The 25,904-nt window shown below is 40.1% G+C and overlaps 6 protein-coding genes across 9 annotated transcripts in view; 1 reads left to right on the top strand and 5 right to left on the bottom strand.

The window, feature by feature from the left end:
* Window positions 1–11,516, top strand: part of Adsl (adenylosuccinate lyase) — a 20,108-nt gene extending 8,592 nt beyond the window's left edge. Inside the window, exons 2-6 of the mRNA XM_018026651.2 lie at window positions 9,785–9,988; window positions 10,062–10,344; window positions 10,416–10,567; window positions 10,645–11,043; window positions 11,115–11,516. Of these exons, the coding sequence (XP_017882140.1) occupies window positions 9,785–9,988; window positions 10,062–10,344; window positions 10,416–10,567; window positions 10,645–11,043; window positions 11,115–11,378 (1,302 nt within the window). The 3' untranslated portion in view covers window positions 11,379–11,516. The remainder of the gene's footprint in view (window positions 1–9,784; window positions 9,989–10,061; window positions 10,345–10,415; window positions 10,568–10,644; window positions 11,044–11,114) is intronic.
* LOC108626149 (uncharacterized) lies at window positions 357–3,186 on the bottom strand. Of its 2 annotated transcripts, none has more exons than XM_018026652.2 (4): window positions 2,837–3,186; window positions 2,295–2,510; window positions 2,034–2,219; window positions 357–823 (listed from the first exon to the last, which is right to left on the bottom strand). In XM_018026652.2, the coding sequence occupies exons 2-4, from the start codon at window positions 2,382–2,384 to the stop codon at window positions 590–592; spliced, it is 510 nt and encodes a 169-aa protein (XP_017882141.1). In that variant the 5' UTR covers window positions 2,385–2,510; window positions 2,837–3,186; the 3' UTR covers window positions 357–589. The 2 variants fall into 2 exon arrangements, with proteins under 2 accessions (XP_017882141.1, XP_017882142.1); XM_018026653.2 differs by having other exon boundaries at window positions 2,295–2,507.
* Ssk (smooth septate junction protein snakeskin) lies at window positions 7,922–9,793 on the bottom strand. The gene is made up of 4 exons (XM_018026655.2): window positions 9,316–9,793; window positions 8,529–8,735; window positions 8,327–8,446; window positions 7,922–8,252 (listed from the first exon to the last, which is right to left on the bottom strand). Exons 1-4 carry the CDS (start codon window positions 9,364–9,366, stop codon window positions 8,154–8,156), a joined length of 477 nt encoding a protein of 158 aa, XP_017882144.1. The 5' UTR covers window positions 9,367–9,793; the 3' UTR covers window positions 7,922–8,153.
* Window positions 11,517–11,807: 291 nt separating the features above from the next.
* Window positions 11,808–17,299, bottom strand: C1q-VP (C1q-like venom protein). 2 transcript variants are annotated; one of them, XM_026814516.1, is made up of 3 exons: window positions 17,107–17,299; window positions 14,839–14,998; window positions 11,808–14,716 (listed from the first exon to the last, which is right to left on the bottom strand). In XM_026814516.1, coding segments are annotated over exons 1-3 (483 nt in total). In that variant the 5' UTR covers window positions 17,109–17,299; the 3' UTR covers window positions 11,808–14,395. The 2 variants fall into 2 exon arrangements, with proteins under 2 accessions (XP_026670317.1, XP_026670318.1); XM_026814517.1 differs by lacking the exon at window positions 17,107–17,299 and adding an exon at window positions 15,060–15,157.
* A 2,201-nt stretch (window positions 17,300–19,500) lies between these two features.
* Window positions 19,501–21,920, bottom strand: LOC113464474 (uncharacterized). Its single transcript, XM_026814437.1, has 2 exons — window positions 21,912–21,920; window positions 19,501–21,769 (listed from the first exon to the last, which is right to left on the bottom strand). Exons 1-2 carry the CDS (start codon window positions 21,918–21,920, stop codon window positions 20,699–20,701), a joined length of 1,080 nt encoding a protein of 359 aa, XP_026670238.1. The 3' UTR covers window positions 19,501–20,698.
* Window positions 21,801–25,904, bottom strand: part of LOC108626147 (mucin-19) — a 17,609-nt gene continuing 13,505 nt past the window's right edge. Inside the window, exons 11-14 of one of the 2 annotated variants that reach the window (XM_026814510.1) lie at window positions 25,250–25,897; window positions 23,566–25,163; window positions 23,354–23,470; window positions 21,801–23,273 (exon numbers count right to left, since the gene is read on the bottom strand). In XM_026814510.1, the coding sequence (XP_026670311.1) occupies window positions 22,203–23,273; window positions 23,354–23,470; window positions 23,566–25,163; window positions 25,250–25,897 (3,434 nt within the window). In that variant the 3' untranslated portion in view covers window positions 21,801–22,202. The remainder of the gene's footprint in view (window positions 23,274–23,353; window positions 23,471–23,565; window positions 25,164–25,249; window positions 25,898–25,904) is intronic. The other variant, XM_026814512.1, reaches the window with a different exon arrangement.

Below are 25,904 nucleotides of genomic sequence, written 5' to 3'. Positions count from 1 at the left end.
TATCTAAGAATATTCATGGCAATTCTGAGATTTGTAAAAACATATACAAATAAGTAGTGCTAATAAGTAACGTTATGCTAATTATACAGACTTTCGATTAAAATATTTTTCGGTGGTCTTACAAAAGTATGTTATTAAAATTCTTTGGACGTGTGTGCTAACTACATACTAAAACACATGTATAAATCGTATTTTTGCGATATTTAAAGCTACTCTAATCTAAAGTGTCATATACTTTTGTACATTCTTCTAAGTGTCCTCGTTGCTATGAAATATGAAAATTGGATGGAACCATCACTTACGTCTAACAATAAGTGTATGAATATTTGGCTCGCGAATTATCCCTCGACTTTCTACTGTCATTTTTTCAACTGTGGCAATCTCGGACACATGTGGTGGATACTTTTTTCAATCCGTTTGTCAAAACTCCCGTCTCAAAAATATGTGACGTAAACGGGACGTGCTTCTCAGATTATTACTTATTTCTATTAAATCGCAACGTTCCTCCTACCGACGAATCGATTGTCAGGATTAAACGCAATTTTTACAGGTTCCCCTTACATTCCTCATAGAAATTGTTTCGTCGTCCTCATTCAGTGTCTTTCGGTGAACTTCTGATGATGAAGAACACCTCGAGGATGAAGACCACGGCGTTCGCGAATGTGAACACCGCCCCCGATATGAGCATGTCCATGTATTGTTTGCTCGGGTAGAATTCGTTGTTGCTGTAACCATAAGGGCCGAGGGTCTTCCTCCAATTGTAGACAATTACGCTTCCAGCGACGACGTGCAGCAGCGCGCCAAGCGAGGAGAATAGTATCAGCTGCAATCAGAGCAGATCGAACTCGCTTTCAAATGCATCGTCGATGCACTTCTACTTATACCCTTTAATACATTTAGTCTCAAAGTTGAGCCGATACTCAATTATCTTCTAACTCGTTTTAAAATCTCTTAAAGGATTTAAAACAGTTCTTCAATTTTTAGTTTTGTACGTTTTAAGTGAAATCGTTAAGATTTGTTTTATCATTTAAGTAGGCCATAAGTTGTTCGGGTTTTTAGCAATTATACTGCGAGTTATCATGCCTGGGAGACGCGAACGTCAATAATTATCGCGTTTACCGAAGCGAATGGAAGTGCCTGTAAGTTCCAATCGTTCGACACACATAAACGTCGCGAACTAGGCAAGTTGATAAACGTACGGAAACTCGGCGGTTGATAAGTTATGAATGTTAATCAGAACCGGGACAGGACGCAGGTGTCTATATTTGGACTAGAAAATAGAACTGCAATGTCTAGCTAATAAATCAAGCTAAAATATTGTAAATTGTACATAATAAAATTTACAGTGTTTCTATTGGAAAGAAATCCTAGATTTTCAACAGATAGACGCGATGAAGTAATTAAAATGAAATTAGGTGGAATTATTTTTGCGTATCGTAAAGAGGATCGAAGAATCAATGCAGTCGTTTAGTGGTCATGGCTCACTAGCGCTTAACAACTAGGAAAACTAACCGAACCTTCATTACGCGGCCTTGAATGCTTAACGAGCTCGTTTTATTATAATAGAATTCCAACATAAATTATTAAAACAAATTAGGTAAAAATATCGTCGTTTAATTCTGGGATTGTATTCTAATTTTTGAGTGTCGCTTTAACGCAATAAATCACTTTATACGATTGCGTGTGGTCGAAGGACACGCTTCGCATGTGTTTATTATCGTTTTTATAGTACATGCACGTGATTCAAGGTTCAAACAAAATACCGGAAGCTACGGTGCACGGTGCTGGATCTATGTCGAAAATACTGAGTGTCTGACGCGATCGTTAGTCGTCCTTTTCCAATTGTCACGCGATCCCTTAATCGCCTGTGTCAGTCGCTCGATTTATTATTACCGCACGCGTCACGTAATCTCTTTCCTGGTTAGAGAAATCTGTTACACGAAGTATTCATTGCCCGAATCAAATGGTAACAAAACGCTTTTCGTATTTATCGGACTTTTCTGTGTTTCAATTTATTAAATTCTGAGACTTACCGTCCTCTTTGGAATCCTGTCGCCCAATATATGACAAATGATGAAGAGCGTGTTGATTATGAGGTAGCCAGCGATACTTATGTATATAATCGCAGCATCGTCCAACTTGAAACGCGACCTGATTGAAAGTTTGTAGAATGAATTCATCGGATCGACGATCAAACCAATTGCGAACACGGACAGGATCTGAAAACAAACATAAGTATGTATCAATAATAGATAGTGCGTGTAAAACAGATGTGAAATATGTGAATTACGTACCACTTCTAGGATTTTCAATAAAAGCGGCACGTGCCTGATGAATTTTCTCTCCTTGCGAGTTCGCTGAACCTGCTGAGTCTCGTCTGCCATTCTGACTCTGCGGTGTTTTCCTTTGCCGTCACCCAGTTTGGATGATTTTCAGTCCCACCACTTTGCGCCCACGCGATATCAACCCCCAGCGGCTCTAATCGTTTCTCATCAAGCGCGGTGAACCTACTAATTACGAGTAACGCGATAATCAACGAATATATGGGACATAAATTATGGGCGAGATTCTAGAGACTTGCACGTGCTCGTATTTTTTACATATTCATTTGATATTCAACTGGATTAGGATTCATAGTTGATTTATAGCTCCTTGCAAGTTTTTAAACAATTTTGTTTTCTTATTTGCGGTTTTTTTTAAGACATTGCGTAAATTGGAATTTGTGATCTACAATGCGTGTTGTTTTCTTAACATTCTTCGCGCTCTTGACTCATACGCGTTATTCAATCATTGAGAACGTAAAAGCATAAACCGAGTGCACAGCTTTGTTACCTACCTTTTTCAAAGTATCATAAATCACGTCGCTTGTATGTCTTTTAATTTTGAAAATGAACTGCACACACTTTTCAATACTTTCTCTACGCTTCAACACGAATACGTCTTTTCCAAGCTTCTTTTTAAAAATGTAACAAATCGCAGAATTCGTGTGGAACTGCCGATATTGACATTCGACTAGATATCAGAATTATGAATTGTTGCAACTGCAGCCGATCGATGGTCTCGCTTATGGTCGTAGGAAATCGTTGAAGGAAAACACGCGAGCAGCACACTGCGTGGCGGACCGACTTAAACTGGAACGTGAAGCGCGATACACCGCAAGGCGTGCTCGTACTCGCATAGTACTACTTTAACAACGTCGTATGTAACGCGCGAGTTGCGCAGGCGGTCCCGCCGACTCTGTTTAGACCGTGTGCGTCGCACTCGTTCGCTCCATGATTGTGTCACCGCCACGTAATTTCGCGAAAAATTATCGTCACGTACGCAACGCGTTAATCAAATTAACCCTCTTAAAACCGAGAAACTCTTCCTCGATTTTCCTTTCCATTCAGAACCAAGAAAGTTTCCCCGGGATTGCGTAACTAATACGAAGGTTTTCCTACGACCGGTTTCCTCGGCGGAAATGCTTATCGCTGTTTCCAATCGTCGGATAGTAAACGAGACTCAAACTTTCGACATTTTTCATCGTTTCTCTAATTTATGCAAAAAATATTGGCCGCGAAAGGCGATACGCCGCATGAAATCGAATAAAACGGAGTAGCGCGTGGGGATAATTTCGCAAGGTTTCACGACGGGGAACTCGACTCCAATTCGAGTGTGCAGAGCCGATTTGACACCGCTTAAGGGAACATTTTTTTTTCTTAATTCCATTGACCTGATCGGTGTTTAATCATGGCAAGGTTTTGCACACGTGCATCGTACACATCCGTGATACGCAAATTACACGCCGCGTGAGTCACGTGAAGTCGAACATGCTCCGGTGCATACTTTGCGACGTAACAACGGCGACGCACGTGCTCGTTGCTGAATTAAATGCCCTCGCCCTCCGTCACAGGCTCCGGTTACCCATTTTTCAATCGCGTTTCTGGGATTACGAGTTGCGTCGAATTTTTCGACGATGATCAAACGGCAAAGCGCGCGCGCGGAAAAAGAATCTTCTTTCTAAGCCGTTAACGTCAGGAATTCGTATCTAGACTTTACTTACCGAGTTTGCAATAGGAATTAGCAACGCGATGAAACCCGAGCGAAATGCGTACAGACTCTAATTATTTATACAAAGTTCGAGGGAGATATTGTACGATAACTAGTTACGGAAAGTTGAATCAGTTCTGACCATGACACAGTTAGAGAAAATATCGATACAAGTAATAATGAATCAGTAATGTAACATACGTAATTTCATGGAACAAGTCCACCGAAGTATCTTCTTATGTCCCACAATATCGACTATGAATTTCTGATAACATAATTCTACATACGTCCGATGCTATTACATGCTATTACGAACAAACGTAGGAAATGTACTACAAATTATAATCTCAGGATTAAAATGTTCTAATCTAATTTTATATGAATTTAATTGCTCGGAAAGTAATTGGGACAGGTACATTGAAGTCGTATCAGGAATCTAACTAGCACGGCTTATATCGACGTCAGATTATTTTCTACTTGTGTAATAGACAGTCTTAACGCGTAGCTACTCTTATTACAGTAAGGCTGTACACATTGTGTGTCGTAGGTACCACTCGTACAGGTACAAACAACGCACACTTACATTTGCAAACGTGGCTACGGAAGATCACGTGTTCACTAGGTCAGTAGGTGCGGCCTGGTCTTCGCTGATGATTATGCGATCTTCCTATCGATCTTGAACCTCGTACACTTGGCGACTTTAAAAAAAACTCGCACGATTTTATTATTAACAATTCTGTTTTGTAATTTCATTACAGAGCTTCGTTAAGCTTCTTCGGTATTATTTAATTAAATAATTTTGTTACAAATTTTTATAAAACGATTTCTTCAACAGTTTCTTTGATGTGTAATTCTCTCTATTTGTTTGCTCAATTTAACGTCTCTTGGGTTATGCTCGGAGGAGCTGAATTACGAGGGGCATTCGTAATTAACACGATTATGTATCCGGATCGTGGGTGTGCGATCGTACCGGTCATTCACGATGATTACGAGGTCAAGTAGACTAATTGATGCATATCATGAACCGGCGTGTTGCAACCCTCCACAATTTTTTCCTGGCCACACTATTCTTAACCGAGTCCTCTTTTATGACTCACCGTCCCGCCTTCCATTCATCGTTTCTTAAATTCTTGACTCATCCCTCAATGTCAATTTCCAATGTCGTCTCAGAAATTTTAATAATAATCGTGTTAATAGATTGCTGCATTGACGAAAAACTTGCGGTCAGAGGAAGATCGGTCGGAATTTTTTAATTGTTGTCAGTAACATTCATAGTCTGGCAAGTTAATCATTGGAATTCGTCGACTGGGTTCGCAGATATATTACGCGTTGGATGAGGATGACGCATATCGAAGCGAAGTGGAGCAGGAGGACGACAGCTAGGATGAATTCTGGTGTGCTGAAACGAATTCAGCTTAGTACATATTTCTGAATTCTGTTCGAGAATTCAGCGACCTACTCGTAATCACCGTCGTTCGTCTCGGTAGTGATATTAGCCACCCAGTCGCACCATTTGTACAATTCGTAAATGCTGCAAGTCAGAGTTCCAATCCCGCCAATTACGAGGAAACACATTTCCTTGACAAGCAGAAATTTTTACGTTAATTTGACTCTGTCCCCTTTTGTACTAAAATTATTTCAAAATTACACTGAACGCTTTTATAAAATATAATAAACGAATACATATTATAATAATAAAAGGATTTTCAATCTGAACTGTTTTTTAAACGACTATTCTGGCTGCTTGATCTTACAGAAAAATCTGCTATATTTCGGGTTTAATATTTGGAAGTTGTGAAGGCAAGGATTAAATCGTTTACGGATCATCCGCTTTGCACTTACTCACGAGAAATATAAAATCCTGTTTCATTACTAGGAGGAATATATCGCAGCTATGCACGATGATGTATCCGCTGAGAAAAGTGGGCACCAGGACTCCAAAGGCCGGCGCCTCGAGATAGGGTTCCAACGGTGTAATGTAAATGCCTGTTCCTATTATGCAACAAGACTGTAAAACAATTTCAGGAACATAAATACAGACTTGAACCAGGAACTATATTAGCGTTTGCGTACGTACCATGGCCACTGTTCTCCAGACGAACAACGTTTTGTCCACCGTCCACGAGTTCATTCTCAAAGCCTCGAGGGGTATCGGTATCACTACGTTACCCATTTTTCTTTAAAAATATCGCTCTGCAATATTTACAAAATTTCTGCAGCCAGGATATCCGCGAGACTGTTTTGTTTCGAAATGTCACCGGAAGAATCTGCTATTATATTTTCTTTTTTCATTTTCCGTTTTACCGGCCGAGTCCAGAAGGCTCCTGGACTTGTCGTTCGTTTAGTCTATTTGTTCGATGCATTCGGAACATGTTCCCATAGGGCAGTGGTGGGCAAACTTTTTTAATGGGGGGCCACAAAGTTTAAGAAATTCTAGAGGAGGGCCAGAATTATAGAAAAAATGCACTTTATACTTCTCGACCGTGAAAACGTAATTATAGCGGGCCATATACTATCCATGTCGATGGACCCTCGGCGGGCCGGATTAAATAATTTCGCGGGCCGGAGTTGGTCCGTGAGCCGTACTTTACCCACCACTGCCATAGGGTGTCTACGTTTCGTAGGCTTAGACACCGAATTTGAACACTTCCACACCACCCTCGTTCATCTTGTCTGAAAGCGAGGCAACACTCAAGCAGCCGCACCGAAGAATATTATATTCTTATAATAGTTAATGATCTGAACGATATAAGAATTTCTGAACGAATGGAGTTAGGAGGAAATTGCATAGGACCTTTCTTGTATCTGACAATTACAGTTACATGCCAATAACAATCGAGTCTGTTTAACCTACGGTCTTGTAGTATATAAGATTTGCTATTAATCTTTTTATACAATAAAATCAAGCCCCTTTAGTTAACATCAAGGCATTCATTTAATCATCATATTGTTTACAATACATTTATTTATTAGGAATTATTTTAAAAAGATATAGTACTATGCGGAATGGGAGGTTTCATTCCATAATAATCTACCAAGGCCATGTAGCCTGCCTCGACAGATAGGACAAGCAGGTTCGCTGGAAATGAAAACATCCTTCAGATTCGTAAAATATTCATTACAAGATATACAATGATTATGCACCTAGTATCAATAAGCCAATCTTAAGTTCGCTTCGCGGTTCTTCCTTCTCCTCCTCTCCTCCTTCTAATACTTCCGCAGTCTCTTCGTACTGAGACCTGACTATACCCGCTATTGCGCCTATCAAATGAAAAACCACTCCAACTGTAAAATATGCGAACTCCTATAAATGGAGTAAAAATGAGAAGAAATCCGATTTATATTCGCTAAACATTTCTAAGAACTAATTTGTCGATCTCCGTTTCAATTGGTTCGTTGAGGAAGTGGAAAAACTAACTGGCAGACGGCGTGGTTTTTCAAACACGTGCGTCAGCGCGATGGAGAAGAAGATGATGAAATAGGTAGACGCGTCGATGCAGTAAATGATCCACAGCCATCTGGGAATCGCGTACTCCGTGTACTTCACCAGTTCGCGCATGCAAATAGCTGCCATGATCTGCGCAACATCGGGAAATTATGGGTTGGATACTACATTCTCATCGTTCGAAACGCGCGACGTTTTTACCATCTCGTATACTTTCAACAGAAATGGAAAATCTTTTAGAAGTCGACGCGTGTGACGACGGATGAACTTAATGTTCTGATTGACAATCAGGTAAACCTGATCCATGTTGAACTTCGAGAATTCTCGCTGAACTGTCTTCGGACGTGTTTTAGATATAGTTAATACATTGGATAAGCAACTTTATTCATGTTGTAAAATTGTGACACACATTTTGTAAATTTGTCGATATTCAAATAAACGGTATTTTATTCATCATGTATATTGTATATCATTATATACATATATAAAAAAATTAAATATATCTTATATTATCGAAATCAAATGTTTACGTATCGTGCTCGTGAAAATTTGAATTGCTCTATTAGAACGATAATTGAGAGATTGTATGGAGAATCGATTGAGAAAATCGAATATCAGATTTTCATCGCGATTCCCTTGAACGGGTGATGAGACAATGATCCTAAACGCTATACGATGTTTATTCCAATGTTTTCGCAAAATGCAGAAAACTTAGGACCAAATCGACGAGGTATGCTGCGCCCTCGATGACGCATAGCGATCCAACGGCCAGACCAACCTGAAACAATTTAATTATTAATGAATAATAAATAAATTATATAAAGTAGTGTTTTATCAGTGAACATATTTTACCTGTCGTTCTGATACAATCGTGTCCATTTTACTCTCGGGTTGATAGCCGTGCCAATAATGAAGCGCCGTGCCGCCCACAGCAATGAACATGAACATTCCAACGAAATTCATGATAATTTCCTAAGTAGATAAAATGAATTGATGTGAAACAATTTTTGTATATCACGTTTTAAGTTGTCTGAGAATTGTGATGTGATCTTACAACGAGCGTTCTTTTATGGTACGTGCTGCCGAAGCAGTAAGTGATGAGTACCACGCTAGTGTAAATGAAAAAGCCGACCAACACTCCAGAGGCAACGATTTCCGCGTCCGGATTTTTCTCCTCGTTCAAATTCCATGTCCCTCCCACACCAAGGAACTCACCCTTGTATCCTGTTCGATACAGGATCAGGATTATAAGATTGATCACCTGTGATTAAAGCATCCCAATGTGAATTAATACAATCATTTCTAGTTGAATGATCGCCATGATATCATTCTGTAATTTTGATTAACAGTCGATTTTACGTTCCTGTATTTTCTATTTTTCTCAATATATTTGATTTTAGTGAAAAGTGTATGCGTATCGCTATCGCTAATACCGTACGTTAAAAAGGGCGTCGTATCACACTGCAAACAGTTTTCCTTATCGTGCAACGATAACGACCGGTATGAATCACGTACAAATGTTTCTTGAATGAGTTCAACTAAGATGATTTACTAATTTCGAATCATTACGCCTATTAATAAATCTCCAATATCAAGTTTGATTTGCGATTAGACCTCTCAGAAATTTCAATGTATCTTGCAAAATTTCAATGGCAATTCCTTTGCAATCAGGGTGAAAACACTTTTAAAAGGAACACTTATAATAAAAATAGTAGGCCAGCAAATTTTGATCACAGGATTTTAAAACGATTTCTAATTGATTCACACTAAATAGTTTTTACAAGCACTCTCTAAGCACATTTTTCGACTTCACGAATTAGTTGAAAAACGAATCTGCTCACCAATTTAATAATCTTTAGCACTATACTCGCAACAGTTTCCATCGACACCATGTTTGCGATTTTCTACGTGAATCTCTCACGCTGATGATTAAAAATTGTCGCGCACTTTGCAGGTGGAACTAAACGAAATAAAAGCCGCGGTGCGATGCTCTCCACCGCCGCCAAGCCCTCTTTATCTAATCTGGATGTTACAACGTGCGAGGGAGAAAGCGATAATACGTACATACCTCGATATCGTGGAAATACGTATAACATTATTGTTCCCTTCCCTATTTTCAAATTCCATTTTCGCATATTCTAACATACATTTATCTGCCAACGCTTTACAAACAAAAATATATCGAAATATTAATACAGTGTTTTTGTTTTATATTGAAAGCGTTTATTGTCATGTTTCCAGTGCTTAATACTTTAAGAATTCTAATTAATGATTCTTCATTTTTTTTAATTACTAATGTTATTGTTTTAGGAACTGGGCTTAGATATCACTCAGGAGCAGGTCTCTGAAATGGAAGCCCACGTGTACGACATCGACTTCGAAGCAGCCGCGAAGGAAGAAAAAGCGACCAGGCACGACGTCATGGCACACGTCCACGTTTTTGGGAACCAGTGTCCAAAAGCTGCTCCCATCATCCATTTGGGTGCCACCAGTTGCTACGTTGGTGACAATACGGTACCTCAATTATTTTTCTCATCATTACACAAAATGTTTCTTATTTGAATAATATGTTCATTTATTCTTGAAGGATTTGATTATCCTTCGTCAAGGATTTGACATTATCCTGCCGAAACTGGCGAATGTTCTGAACCGGCTGGCGAAATTTGCTATGGAATATCGAGATTTACCAACACTGGGTTTCACTCATCTACAACCGGCTCAGCTCACCACCGTTGGCAAACGAGCGACGTTGTGGCTTCACGATCTTCTGATGGACGAGAGAGCTCTCCGACGTGCCAGAGACGATTTGAAGTTCCGCGGTGTGAAGGGCACCACCGGTACTCAGGCTTCGTTCCTTCAGCTATTCAACGGTGAGTTAAAAATCATGAAATCGAGGATTTATAAATTCTTATATTTCTTATATAAATTCCATGAATTTCAGGCGATGGTGAAAAAGTGAAGCAATTGGATCGATTAGTGACTCAAATGGCTGGATTTCAGAAACACTATTCCGTGACGGGGCAAACGTACAGCAGAAAAGTCGATGTTGAATGCTTGAACGTCTTAAGCTCTCTAGGTTCCACCGTTCACAAGGTAATAATTCACGACGCACTTTATTTAGAAAATAAACATGTTATATTTCCTTGTATTTTAATCGATTAAAATATTAGATTTGCAGCGATATTAGACTGCTGGCGAACATGAAAGAAGTGGAGGAACCGTTCGAGAGCACGCAGATCGGGTCAAGCGCGATGCCTTACAAAAGGAATCCAATGCGTTCTGAAAGATGTTGCAGTATAGCGCGTCATTTGATGAGTCTGACTAACAACGCTCTGCAAACGGCAGCGACTCAGTGGATGGAGAGAACGCTGGACGATTCCGCTAACAGAAGAATCACCTTGTCTGAGGCATTCTTATCGGCTGACGTGATCCTGATGACTCTTCAGAACATTACTGAGGGTTTGGTTGTCTATCCGAAAGTGATCGAGAGGCATATCGCACAAGAATTACCTTTCATGACTGCGGAGAATATAATAATGGCTATGGTGAAAGCTGGAGGCGACAGACAGGTAATTTGAGTTTGTATTCTGTGATTAATAATTAATTCACTAAATGTGGCAAATGAAATTCGGAATTGTAGATTTGTCATGAGAAAATAAGAGTGCTGTCTCAAGAAGCTGGGGCGCAAGTGAAGCAACACGGGAAGGATAATGATTTAGTCGAAAGAATCAAAAGCGATCCGTACTTCGCTCCGATTCTCAATCAATTGAAAGAACTATTGGATCCTAAGACGTTCGTAGGCAGAGCGCCGGAACAGGTCGTGGAATTTTTGGAAGAGGAAGTGTACCCAGTGCTCGAAAATTATAAAGGACAATTAGGTGGAACTGTGGAACTCAGCATTTAATGCAACGAACTGGGTATTTTATTTTGTAAAAGGTGAGATTTTTTAGAAAGCCTGTTAATTTCTGTTCTTTATGTTACATTTATATTCGATGTATTTTTATAAAAAAATAAAGCAGTACAAGATTATTGAATGCTATTATATTATAGACTTTATAAAAAATAAAAAAATGAATCGCGCTTCTTTCAAATCGAATAATTGATTTCTTTTCATGATTCGATTCTTCTCTGTGATAGCAAAAGAAGAATTTTGTAGTATTTACATTTTGTATAAAAACAAAAAAACTGAGAGAAAGGAAGATTTAGTAAAAAATAATTTTCGAAACTGATTTCAGTTTTGGTAAGAACAGATGAGAATAAGAGACAGATAGGCAAAGTTGAAAACGTAAGTGAAGAAAATAGGTAGAGTATATAAAAAAGAAAGACAGAAACATAAAAGCCGATCGTTTATTTGAAAACAGACTGCCAAGATATAGTGAGCAATGGTTGCTTGATCAATTTTTCAAATATTAAAAGAAGTGTCCGTTCTCTGGATTTTCTCCGAGAAATAATAAGCATAATCGATCAAGCAACCATTAAACTTTACAGAAAGAACTATTTGAAGCTCAAAATTATTACCAAGAGTATCATTTAACCCTTCGCTGTTCTTGTTTAATTTTATCATTCGAAACATTTTATTCCCTTCGCGAAAAACATTTTCTCTCATTGAATCAATAATTTTTTTCTAAATCATGATTACGAGGTCTGCTTTAAATGGAACAGCGAAGGTTCAAGTGAAAAAGGTGAAGAAGAATCGATAGCAGAGTAGAACGTGGATTTCGCGTGGGCTATAGCACTTGAGAATCACAGCATGAGGAGAGTGACGCATAGGCATTGTTCTTTCGTTTTTGCGAGATAGGTCCAGGTAACGAATAGGTGGGAGGACTAGACTAGAAGTGAGAGAAGACCAGAGAAAACGCGTAGCTTCCTGGTTGAAAGTAACGCTTCGTTTCTGAGAAACTAACGTCTCTCTTATGGTCATACTTCTATAGACAGATTTTTCCTCGAGTGTGTGAAAAAGTATTGTAGAGAGGCAATTCACATAAAACAAAGTACAAGGTAGGAAAAAACATAGGAGAGAAGTAGTTTCATAAAAAAAGTGTATAAAAGAAATATAGATAGAAAAGTAACGACATAGGAAGATGAAAGAAATATGAAACAGGGAAAAGATCAGATTTAGAAAAAGAAGAGAGAGGAAAAATAGATAGAAGAGAAACAGAAAGAGAGAGAAGTACCTTATAGAGTAGAATGAACAGCATTAAAGCAGTCAATTTTGATTTTGCATCAGCGAGACTGGGGAAGCGATTACATTTCAGCGACGAGAAAATTCCAAGATATAAAGAATTCGAAGTGAAGAAAAGACGGTAATGTAGATAGAATAGAGAAATTGTAGAAAGTATTTACAAGACTGGAAAATATCAAGAAATAAGGACGAAAAGAATATTTATAGATACAGTTTAGAATAGGCAGAACGAAAATGAAAAATAAAAAGGAACAGATTCATAGAGATTCAGAATTGTTGAGATCGAAATAAAGTTGTGAAATATTGAAACAAATAGAGATAGAAGAAAACAAGGGAAAAATGAAAGATAGATTAAGTAATGAGAAGAAAAGAGAGCTGAGAGAGATATTTACATAAAGTAAACAATTTTTAAGTACAGGAAAGAAGAATTAGAAAACAGTAGAAAATCGGAGAAAATAGAAAGAATATAGAAGACACTTCGAAAAATAGAATGTACAGGAAAGATAAGATTGAGACATGAAAATAAAAATAAAATTGAAACAACACAAACTTAATAGACCATAACAGAAAATAGAGGGAAAAACATAATTAGGGAAACAATTTTTGCGGCGGAAATAGATACGGAAGATAGAAAAAAATAAACAGAAACAGAGCATGAGGAAACAGTAAAAGATATGAAAATTGGAGAAAGTTTGCCATTGAATGAGTGGCACCGGTAAAGACAGTAGACTAGTTGCAGCAAGTATACCATAATTATGGCATCGTAGGGGAAAGTAAAATGAGAAGAGTGAAGCAGAGTACATAAATTGAAAAGGAAAATGAAAAAGAATAGTCAACAGTATATTACTGCAAGTTGAACCAATTTTAAAGATGTAATACTGATAGGTACGGAAGAAAAGTGCAGGCAAGAAAGAAATAGTTGACAAGAAGAAAAAGATGTGAAATTTTGATAGAATAGAATATTGGAAAATAGTACCAAATACCATAGAAAAATGGAATAGAAATACAGTTAGAACATGGTGTATAGTAGAGGAAAAGATAATTTTTACACAGTAAAAGAGAAGAAAAACGTAGTATGAAATGTAATAGAAAATTTGTATGCGTAGATAGAATAGAGACAGAATTCAAAGGGTAAAAAAGACAACAGAGTAAGAAATGAAAATATAAAGGGAGAAAAATAAACATAAAATCAGTAAATAGGAAAGTGAGAAACAATAAAAAGAAAAAAATATGAAATAAATGTACAATGCACCAATCTAATGATAAAGATATTCATGTCGCCATTTTAATAATACGCGCATTATTAAAATCACGAGAGGATAAGAAAAGAAAACGTGGGGAGGGAGAGAGAGAGAGAGAAAAAGAGAGAGAGCTATCACAGAGCGTTAGGTTCCTTGAAAAAATTAAAACCGCTCTGATCGAATCCCTGAATACGAGCAAATAATTAAAAATTCAGAAAAATTCAAATTTTTGGTCCACATTTATCAAAGACTACTAGTCTCAATTTTGTACTTCATGGTATCAGATCCTCAAACAATTGTTTACTAAAACAGTGATCAGCCGTAAGGTCCTTCCATAAGAAAAAAAAAGAAATGAACAATTTCCTGCTGATCACCGATCAATTTCGCATTATTCTAATTCAGCTGACAGCAAAGTTTCGATCTAGAATATCAAAGGTCGAATCTTCCAAACAGTTCAAATCTTCTTAGAATATCTTATAAATCCTCGTCTTGGTCAGATTATTTCTTGGCGATTCTATAGCCGGAGAACGTGACGCTGTCCGCTATCTTCCCAGACTCCACGAAGACAGCGAGCTGGTCGCCGGCTTCGACGTCCAACAGAATCAAATTGGCGCCTCCACCAGGCCCAGCACTGACTACCGATCTCCAGCTATCGGACTTGTTCAATTTCTTTTTCAGAGTCAGTCGTAGATCGGTGCTCCCGTATCCGGCGAAGCTGAATTGATAGAGACCTGGACAGTGAGTGGTGAAAATTCCTGTTTGGGCGACGTAACCCACGCCTTTGTCGACCAGCGTCTCCGCGAGAATCACTCTGGCATGCTAATGAATCCAAAAACCAAATAATCCTTTCATATCTTCATATTCTTAAATCATCTCTTCGTTAAAAGCATCGTCTTTTCTATAGAATTATTCATGAATAGAAATTCCATATTGAAACTCACATCGACAGAAGCCTGAGTTGCTGAGAAAGCAACGATACCGGCACAGTCAGCGGCCGTTGCCAATTTTAACGAGCCGACAGTGGTGATACCGGGAGATGGTGGATCTGGTACCACAGCCTCCGCCAACACTGATGTTATCAACAATACCAACCACACCACCCTGCAACAAACGATTTAGAAAATTCTAACAAATGTTCACGGTAAGACCTCAGTTTAATTACATTTTATGTTCTCCAAGAAACAAAATGCAAATGCTTTACACATTCAGTGCAACCGTGGTTAATCACTTGCGTGCGGTTATCGTTGTACTACGTCGCAAATGCAACTCTATGCGTTAAGCAAGTTATAAATAAATGTTATGTAAGTATTAAGTAGACTAACGGGTAAGAGAGCAATTTAATTTATAAGAAATATAGAAAAATTTCAATATCGATTATGGGAAATGCGATAATGGCAGCAAAAAATGGCAGCTCGTTGTTACGTAAGCGCAAGTGGGCGTTCGTTCTTATAGTTTTATCTCGCTCATTCCCCCCTTTTTATTCGTATTTTTTTTTCCCCGCTTCGTTATGCATTGCGTTAAGTCACCGAGGTCTGACCATTCCCGGTAAAGTTCAAGCCCGGTCCGCACCGACTTTCACTGCTCGGGGCTATCGGGGCTCCGGTGTCCGCCTCGCATTTCTTTTTACCCGCTGGATCTCGCCTTATCTGGCTGCTTTCGTTTTCGTAACCCAATTTTCGGTTATCGCTTCGGTGAAATCGTAACTTTCTGCCTTGTGCCAGATATTAATCCAAGTGAAATCTTGGGAATAAACACGCTTAGATTTTAATGACATTAATTATGAATCATTAAGCAATATTTGTTTGCCGAAGGAAAAAGTCTCTGTTCACTGCAATTCTTCCTAATTATTCAAATATTAGAAGCACAATATAATTTCGATTGATCGATGTTTTCTTAATCGATGGATAAGGATGTTTCTAATAATAATGTCTCGATGCTGTGATAGTTTATCAAACCGAGTGGAAAATTTCTAACAGCCTCTGGTCTCGCTCTATTAATCGCATACCTGGCGTGACCGAAGCAAAGAGAAGCTATTCTATTCTGTCAAGCGCGATCGACCACGCCGATCAAACTTTCTACAATATTTTGTGCTTGGAGAAAGTCGCGTTTTGCGCCAATTGGATCGTCCAGTTACTACAAATTAAAACAAAAATTCTCGAAACCTACTAATTCGTATTTTCTTAGACCAGAAAGAAAACGATTCAATGATAATTGAACTGTGCCACTTGTTTTCTCAATTAGCTGCAAGGCGTTAATAAAACTAGATCGCGCACGGTTCAGTGCGAGGACGGCGAGCGCGATGCACTTTTAACCCCTGAATCGCATTAACTTGTGCAAGATAAGATCAGGAGTCCTTTCACTTTCGCCGGGTTTCAAGGCGAGGATCTCACGTGTGACACGTTTCTATATCGCCCACATTTAAATGACAATAACGATATTTCTTAGATTTTAATTATGCTAAATTCCGTTATCTGTCATTTAATCTACAATGATTTCTCGAGTAATTCACAAAATAAAATTATTAGAATAATCGTGTAAAAGTATTTAGCATTTGCTTCAGTCATTTTGAGAAATTTTCTGTAACAGCCTTTGAACTTTTTAAAAATATTTTGTACGTCTTCAAAATGCAATTCTCACAGGATTTAAGATCTTGATCGAATTTGCATAGAGCCGCGCTGGAACATTGAAGAGCTCTTGCGCAACGCATCTGCATACAGTATAACACGGGGGGCAATGTGATCCATTTATCGTGGAATACAAATGAATGAGATTAAGTACTTATGTCTGCGCGTTGAACGATCTCCTTGACGCACTTATAAGATCCCTCATTTATATCCATTAATAACGTAACAATATTCGTCTTTGCAGATGGAAAATTTACGACGCGATCAGTTAATACGATGCAAATTATCCTTATCTTTCAAGTAAACAATACATATTCATGAATCGTATTATAGTCACATTATTGCGTTGCTACTTTGTATGGTGCTTTTACGATAATTCTTATCAGAACACCACATTTTTAGAAATGTTTTGTACACAGTAAGATATCAAATTAAGAATACATAGATGCTGCGACAAGTCGATTAAGATACATGAGAATATGTGACAAATTAACACTGAATTAATAATAACGATTGACACTGTCACTCACGTTTCCAAATGTGGTTCTCTGATATTGTAAGAATAAAATGGATGAAGGGACTCACATGATGGTAGAAAGTGGTGTGGCAGTGGCGGATGTTCTTGCAAGGTGTTCCGGGACCACGCAGCTCCTCGGTGTTCCAGGTAAGTTGAACCAGGTGAAGTCGTCGGTACGCCTTTATATTACCTTGAAGCCTGCCTGGTTTGGTCTTGACGCCACTTCCAATACTCCTTACTACTACCTTGCCTCCCTCGTCTCGTTTCCTTTCCTTTCCTCGTGTCAAGTGCTCCGTCCGTGGTCTCACCGTCCCCACTCTCTCCCTTTCCGCTAACGTTGGTGAGGGATAACCGAGCATATAGATAGTGACAGTTGGATTATTGGAAGCCTGAAGTGGGTAAACTGGAGGTGAAGATCGAGTCATGAAATTTATTGGTCCGATTCTGATTGAATCTGTCGCCTAATTAATAAATCTGAAGATTTTCATACATAATTTCCATATTGTACACCTCTGACGATCTTGTAAAAGCTATTTTAATATTAATTACTTCCTCAATACCAATTTGCAATTCAAATTCCATTTTCATTACATGAACATCGATTACTTAATATCAGAATTCTATTCCCGTTTATGCAATTTATTTGAACGAGCTTTAAAAGTATTTGCCACGACGAAATTAATTGAAGTATATGCAGAACTAATACGTGACTAATCTCTGATCACGAAGTTCCAGTTCTGGGATATGCATATCGATTGATACGTGCCATGAAAAATAACTTTCACTTCGGCTTTCGGTTTGCCTGCGTTTATCTCGTTTACATTGAGTACACATTTGCGCGTTCATTGGTTCTACGCGTTTCTGAAAGTACTTAATATCAAACGAGTCGAACTCGAGATCAAATGCAAACTACATTCTATGTCAAAGTGATTTAACGGTTTCATTTCGAAAAGAGTTAGAATCAACAAGAGTAAATTTTAAATAACAGCTGAAGCATGTTAGTAAATTACATTGTACCATAAAATAATTAGTGTTATGGTAAAACGCATTTCGAAAGAATATAATGATTAATTCCATCTGGTCTGACAACTGCTCTTTCTCCGGGGAGAATGTAACAAGTTTTACGCAATCTATGGAATTACAGCTAGAAAGAACCCGAAACGACACGTGGACGCATGAAACCATAATTGCGGTAATCGTGCAATAACTGTACCGTAGGCGCAGTCAATGGTAACCCCTTATTAGAAGAATTCTATAAATCACAAGAAGAATCCATTTTCCTTCCTGTTTCCTCTGTGAAAATTACTTCCTCTCATGTTCAATAACAGTACTTTTGAATTTAGCTTAAGTAAATTATATGCATAATTATTTTTCGTATTTCGTATGAAAATAAGGTGATCTCGTTTCTGTGTCGTCTCCCACTCGCGTATCCGACGAAAATGTATCAATGGGTCACTGGAGATAGAGTGTGCTTCCAGTGACCTCCTTACTCGCTTCTCCTCCGTGCAAACTCTCCATTTCTTTTCGTCGGAAATGGGACAGCTTAAACGTAAACATAAAAATCGATTTAACCGCAGTTAATTATGCTAACAGAGAAGAAATTGCTGTGAGCTAGTTTAATTTTCGTTATTCAACTTTGCTTCGATCGTTTCTTCATTGAATTCTCAAGAATTAATAGTACTTTCTTGATCGGTTACCTAATAGTCAGTCATCGCAGAAATTTAGTCATGTTATTCGCCACTTTCGACTTCGCGGTGATGCAATGAACGGCAGAAACCCATGCACATCGAATTGTTACAGCATTCCGTTTATTTTTTCGTCGATTAACCGAGATAGATGGTTGATTTCCCTCATAAAACTGAAAACGCTCGGTGAAAATCGCGGTGCGACTAGGTGCGATCACGGGTTATCAAATCCACTGATTGCGGTTAACGCGGAGAAACCGGGGTTCTTAGTTATTTAGCATGCTGCTTTCTATGCTAACAAGAGCCTATCGGTACTAGTAATTAGGCACACAAACGACGAAATTCCTGTTAAGCTTCCTTTTGTTCAGTTTTCAATAATTCTTGATTATGTGGAATCATGTTTCTGTCATCTTTTCATGTCAATTACATTATATGTAAATAATTATTCATGTCTCTGGACAATACCCTAGTACATAAATTACTTCTAACTTTTCATCTATCGAGGTTGGATAGTTGCTATAATTACATATTGTGTTTTATCAGATACAACTGGTTTTCATAGTGATTTTGATAATTAAATTTTATCTTATCGGTTTTATCTAAGGAGTATCATTTATGGGGTCAACGCGTCTTTACTATTTAAATGGAAAGTAACCACGTCGCTAGATACAACAAACGAAAGTTCAGCCTCGGGCCATATAAACAAATTAAACCTGTTTTCTAATTTAACAACACGATCATAACACGAGCTAATGGACAAAAATAAATTATAATGCATTGATTTTTGTACAATTATATTTATTATAAGTTCGTATTATTACATTTAGATAACCATAAAATGGCACGATTATCGAAGCTTCGATCTAAGTGTGCAAAGAGGAGAGTAATAAAAAAAAAAGATTCTCGTCGACGCAACAAAAATGTCGTTGATTTCCGCGAAGGATTTACGGTACTCTTAAATCCTAGGGTAGTAAACAGGCGGTGAAATAAATAATAATTGCATCGAGAGGAAGCGGGGGGTGGGTGAGGGAAGTAGAGAATAGGAACGAGAATGAACACAGAATATCAAGGCAAGCTTAAGTAGCGCGTAAGAACGTTAAAAGTAAATTTCTCGCCGATTGCCAGGAAGCGAGAAATCCGGAAAAGAAAGTAAACGAATCGAAGGGTTCAATTGTCATGCGAAAATCGTACCTCCCTTTTCTAAATAATTATACATACATACAAGATTTAAATTGCCAATTTTAAAAGGGAATATAAATTGATAATAATTTATAGAGGCAATAGTAATAATTATAGATTAAGTACTAGACATATTTTTACCGTTTTTTGGAATTTCTTCTTCGCGGATTCGATTTTCCTCTCTTTCTCCAAAGGGCATTATTTACAAATTTTGATAAGTAGGGACATTTACAAATTTTGATAAGTACTCATATTTACAGATAATAAATCGCGCTCGACTTGTCTCGGTCGCGGGCGATTTGGATCGGCGAGCACAGCTTGACTTTCACTCGGTGGACAGTCGGTCGGGCCTCGGCGCACTTTCGCATCGCGGCACTACCTCGATCGCCTTGGATCTTTCTTCTTCTTTGTCTCCTTTCCGTGAAAGCATTTGCGACCACGTGCGCACGCGGTAGGAAATTCAGAATTAACCGTTATCGAGTTATAATTGAACGCTGCCTCACGCTATTGTCATCCGGATACGATCTTGCGATTATGAATAATTGCAAAGTAAAATCAAATGATGCATGCAGTTGAATTTTAAAAAATTAGCAAAAATAATAATTGCTTTTTTATCATTCCTATTTTGGCAAAGAAATACGATAAGATTTTAGCACACATAATAGCGTGTTAATTTAACATGTGTTTTGGATATCGTTAACTGAAGAGCCAGATAAGATTTCGACTCCTCGAGTGCCTGTTCTAACGATACTTGTATGTTTGCTCGAAAGATCGTGCTGTGCTACTGTACGCCGTCCTAAACTAACAAATTATCGTCTTGACAAGCGGGCCCCATGCTGGGCCAGTTGCACGCGCTCACCCCATTGTCGAAAGTCAAATGCACCGGGCAGTTGAACACGTGGAGAGTGAACTTCTTCTTCCACTCGTCCCAATGACAAGCGTAGAACTTGTTACAGAAGTTAGGATGTCTGAACAAACCTGGCCTGGCGCAGTTAGTCACTCCGTCGATTACCTCTTCTGACTCGCCGAACGCTGGCTGTTCCACAGAAGAATTTTTGTTTGCAACAGCGTTGAACGAGTTGGTGTTACTGACGCTGTTCAGGCTCTTCCCGGCTCTGAAATTGGCAGCGAATCCGCGGTTGGAAAATCCTGAAACGCTGGCGCGGGCTCCCAGACCTGCGGACGGAGTCACGCTTGGCAGATAAGTGGAAGAAGGTTTCTCTTGAATTTCAGAACTGGGAATCTTGGGTATCTGATTGTTCCAGATTTTAACAGGTCCTTGATACTCGCGGCTAGAATAATCGCCTTCCTCGTAGGAATTCTCTTTCTCAAGATCTACGTAGATGTCCGACTCGTCGTAATTAGCCAAATCCACTTTGCCCTTTGAGGAATTGATCAATTTCGAGCCTGGTCCTCTGAGGTTTGCGAACGGATCTCCTCGACAGGTACATTCGGCTCCGAGTTTCCCCAGCAAGATGGGATGCAAATCGCTCCACTTGACAATTACTTTACCCTTACCCACCGCTGTTGACTTTGCGGTGGTTTGATACGTGATCACCGGCGATGGCTTCGAGTAAACTCCTGAGTACGTCGTTACAGCCAGCGGTGATTGGGTCGAGCCGTAACCCTGTCGCGTCTTCGAGTAATCGAAACCGGAAATTGTTGAACTATAACCCTGCTGCGTTCTGGAGTAATCGCCGCCGGAAATCGATCCTTGGTAGACGTCGTACTCGCTTGGAATGTATTTTGTCGTGCCTCGGTTGTAGCCTCCAATGAATTTTCCGTCCTCGCCGCGCGAACTTGTGGTGAAGCCGCTTATGGTACCTGAGTCTACAGCGTAACCGGATGGCCCGGTGGTATACGTTTTCTACAAAATTAAAATAATTTTTTAACTTGGATCTTTCTTCTTCTTTGTCTCCTTTCCGTGAAAGCATTTGCGACCACGTGCGCACGCGGTAGGAAATTCAGAATTAACCGTTATCGAGTTATAATTGAACGCTGCCTCACGCTATTGTCATCCGGATACGATCTTGCGATTATGAATAATTGCAAAGTAAAATCAAATGATGCATGCAGTTGAATTTTAAAAAATTAGCAAAAATAATAATTGCTTTTTTATCATTCCTATTTTGGCAAAGAAATACGATAAGATTTTAGCACACATAATAGCGTGTTAATTTAACATGTGTTTTGGATATCGTTAACTGAAGAGCCAGATAAGATTTCGACTCCTCGAGTGCCTGTTCTAACGATACTTGTATGTTTGCTCGAAAGATCGTGCTGTGCTACTGTACGCCGTCCTAAACTAACAAATTATCGTCTTGACAAGCGGGCCCCATGCTGGGCCAGTTGCACGCGCTCACCCCATTGTCGAAAGTCAAATGCACCGGGCAGTTGAACACGTGGAGAGTGAACTTCTTCTTCCACTCGTCCCAATGACAAGCGTAGAACTTGTTACAGAAGTTAGGATGTCTGAACAAACCTGGCCTGGCGCAGTTAGTCACTCCGTCGATTACCTCTTCTGACTCGCCGAACGCTGGCTGTTCCACAGAAGAATTTTTGTTTGCAACAGCGTTGAACGAGTTGGTGTTACTGACGCTGTTCAGGCTCTTCCCGGCTCTGAAATTGGCAGCGAATCCGCGGTTGGAAAATCCTGAAACGCTGGCGCGGGCTCCCAGACCTGCGGACGGAGTCACGCTTGGCAGATAAGTGGAAGAAGGTTTCTCTTGAATTTCAGAACTGGGAATCTTGGGTATCTGATTGTTCCAGATTTTAACAGGTCCTTGATACTCGCGGCTAGAATAATCGCCTTCCTCGTAGGAATTCTCTTTCTCAAGATCTACGTAGATGTCCGACTCGTCGTAATTAGCCAAATCCACTTTGCCCTTTGAGGAATTGATCAATTTCGAGCCTGGTCCTCTGAGGTTTGCGAACGGATCTCCTCGACAGGTACATTCGGCTCCGAGTTTCCCCAGCAAGATGGGATGCAAATCGCTCCACTTGACAATTACTTTACCCTTACCCACCGCTGTTGACTTTGCGGTGGTTTGATACGTGATCACCGGCGATGGCTTCGAGTAAACTCCTGAGTACGTCGTTACAGCCAGCGGTGATTGGGTCGAGCCGTAACCCTGTCGCGTCTTCGAGTAATCGAAACCGGAAATTGTTGAACTATAACCCTGCTGCGTTCTGGAGTAATCGCCGCCGGAAATCGATCCTTGGTAGACGTCGTACTCGCTTGGAATGTATTTTGTCGTGCCTCGGTTGTAGCCTCCAATGAATTTTCCGTCCTCGCCGCGCGAACTTGTGGTGAAGCCGCTTATGGTACCTGAGTCTACAGCGTAACCGGATGGCCCGGTGGTATACGTTTTCTACAAAATTAAAATAATTTTTTAAAGATAATTATTTAGAAATAGTCGATGAATTATTGATTTCATATCAAAAAATTTACCTGTGGTCTCAGAGATTCTGATATACCAGAAGGCGTTACGTTCTCCCCGAATATACTCTTGGACGTCGAGCTGAAGTAACCAGAGCCAGATGGGCCAACAGTAGGTCTATACTCGTACTGTGCATAAAGAATTTTTCCCATGTTAAAAAATATACAAACCATAAAAAGATGAGTGCCTATTAAAAAATTTACATGACGAATAAATATCGTACCTGTGGAGTCGGCGTTGCTGCCGGTATCGGCACCGGAGTTGTGCTGCTGTAACCCCGATCCCTGGAGACTTGCACATTTCCAAATCCAAATTGAGTCCCGGTTTGAACGCTTCCGCCGTAATGTGTCACTGGAATTGGCGTTGAAGTCTTGTAACCAGTGTCTATCGGTTGAACCGTGGAAATAGGGATCTTCGCCGCTTCGAAGAAGGTCGTCTTGTAATCGTCCAAAGTTGTGCCACCAGACGTATAGAAAGGTGCACGCGTAAAGCCAGTGGGCTTGCTCACGAACGTGGGCACTCGCGGTGTATTGTACAATTCAACATTCAAGAACGGTGTTGGAGTAGTGGAACCGAAAATACTGCTCTCAGTCGAAGAAACTCTGGTTCCCGTTTGGAAAGGAATACTCGGAGTGGGATACGAATATCCAGGACCCTTGGAAAGGCCCAGATCAATTTTAGAAGTATCCACGCGATTTATGTCCTGATTATAAGTCGACGTGACGCTGCTTTCGGTAGAGGATTTCGTGTATCCTGCCACGCTCCCTTCAAACGCGTTTGCACCGATTATGTCAGGTTTGGGAGTCGGCCGCGATCTTCCTGTACCGATGACGTAGCTGCCTCCTGCGGCCAGAGTGCCACTGGTGACTCCTGATTGAGTTAGTCCAGTCTTGGAGAATCCAGTCGGCGTCGATGGTCCCGGAACTCCTTTGCTTCCAGGGATAAGCGTGTCTGGAGGAATCGTACCACCTGCTGGTCTGTAATCCGGAAGATCGTTTTCCGTGTATTTCGTCGTCACGTCACCATTGTTGAACTTGATGGTACCGCGTCCTCCATTATCATGATATTCGTTCGTCTTGTAACCACTATTGTAAGTAGCGGTGGTAGTTCTGATTCCAAACGGAGATCCGGAAATAAAATCTTGTTGCGTGTATCCCGTTCCTGGATATACGTGTCCCGTGGAGCCAATAATTGTTCCTTGCTGGACGGTTCCACCAAGGGAAACGCCGGGGGCTGTTTGGCCTGTTAGAACGATGCCAGGACTTGGCTGTCCTTTGATTATTGTTCCCGAGCCAGGTGAACCTGTGACTGCAATACCAGGCGAAGGTGTTCCGTACAAAACGGTTCCAGGACTGGCTGAACCATATACAGTCTTTACTCCTTGGCTGACGACGTAGCCAGGGGAACCAGGACCAGTTTGGGTGTATCCTGGACGGCTGTCACCGGTTAATATTGATCCTTGGTCTGTAGAGCCTCCGAAGACTGTGCCAGGACTCTGTCCATAAGTTATTAAAGTTCCTGGGGTGGAATCCCCTGTAATAATTGATCCGTGAACATTCTGCCCAGTGATTATGGTACCAGCTCCTGGGTATCCACTCGGTGTAACGCCTCCGTGATATGAAGTTCCAATGGAAGGAATGTAACTTCCGCCGAAGCTGATGTTTCGGCTTCCCGTGTATCCACCTTGGTAGATATTCGTTCCGGAGGTAACGCCACTTGAGACGTAGCCGTCAGTGTTGTAAGTTGGCCCGCTTGATGGCTGGGGATAGCAAGAAGTGATGCAAATTGGTTGTTCAGGCTTCTCGAGCAAAACTGGTCCAGCTGGAATAAACGAAAATGATTAAAATATTGAAATATTTTAATTGAATACAAATAAGAAAGTAAAATATTTTATAAAATAGACTTACGAGTCTGTGAGTGTACACCGGACACGTCGAGACCAGTTCCAATCGGTCCACTGGAGGCGTAGATAGGCGTTTGCGTTGGTCCACCGAAACCAATTCCAGAACTAGATCCTGTATACTTTGTTCCTGTTTCTCCACTGTATCCATGGCCAGTCGCGCCTGTTCCAGTTCCCGAATAATCGACTCCCGGTACAGATCCGTAAGAAGGTACTGTGTATCCTCCTGATCCTGAGTAACCACCACCTCCTGCGTGACCAGAGCTTGTTGTCCCGGAATATCCACCGCCAATGGATCCTGAATATCCTCCACTGGAACCACCATGAATAGTGCTCGTCGTTCCTGAATATCCTCCGCCAATGGATCCCGAATATCCTCCAGTGGATCCACCGTGAACAGTACTCGTCGTTCCTGAGTATCCTCCGCCAATGGAACCGGAATATCCTCCTTGAGTTGATCCAGAGTATCCACCACCGACAGAACTCGAATATCCCGGTGCAAAACTATAACCGGTTCCACCTGGTTTCGAGTATCCAGTACCAACAGACGATCCTGCGTGAATTGTACCGGTTGAATATCCTATGCCCGAGCCTGTATATACATTACTCGTTGATCCTCCGGAATATCCTTGTCCAGTTCCTGTTTCGACTTTTCCTGATCC

Source organism: Ceratina calcarata, unplaced genomic scaffold (genome assembly GCF_001652005.2).
Source record: "Ceratina calcarata isolate Rehan_Ccalc_2016 unplaced genomic scaffold, ASM165200v1 scaffold39.2, whole genome shotgun sequence".
Lineage (NCBI taxonomy): Eukaryota > Metazoa > Arthropoda > Insecta > Hymenoptera > Apidae > Ceratina > Ceratina calcarata.
Note: the sequence above shows the minus strand (reverse complement) of the source record. Positions and strands in the feature narration are given on the sequence as shown.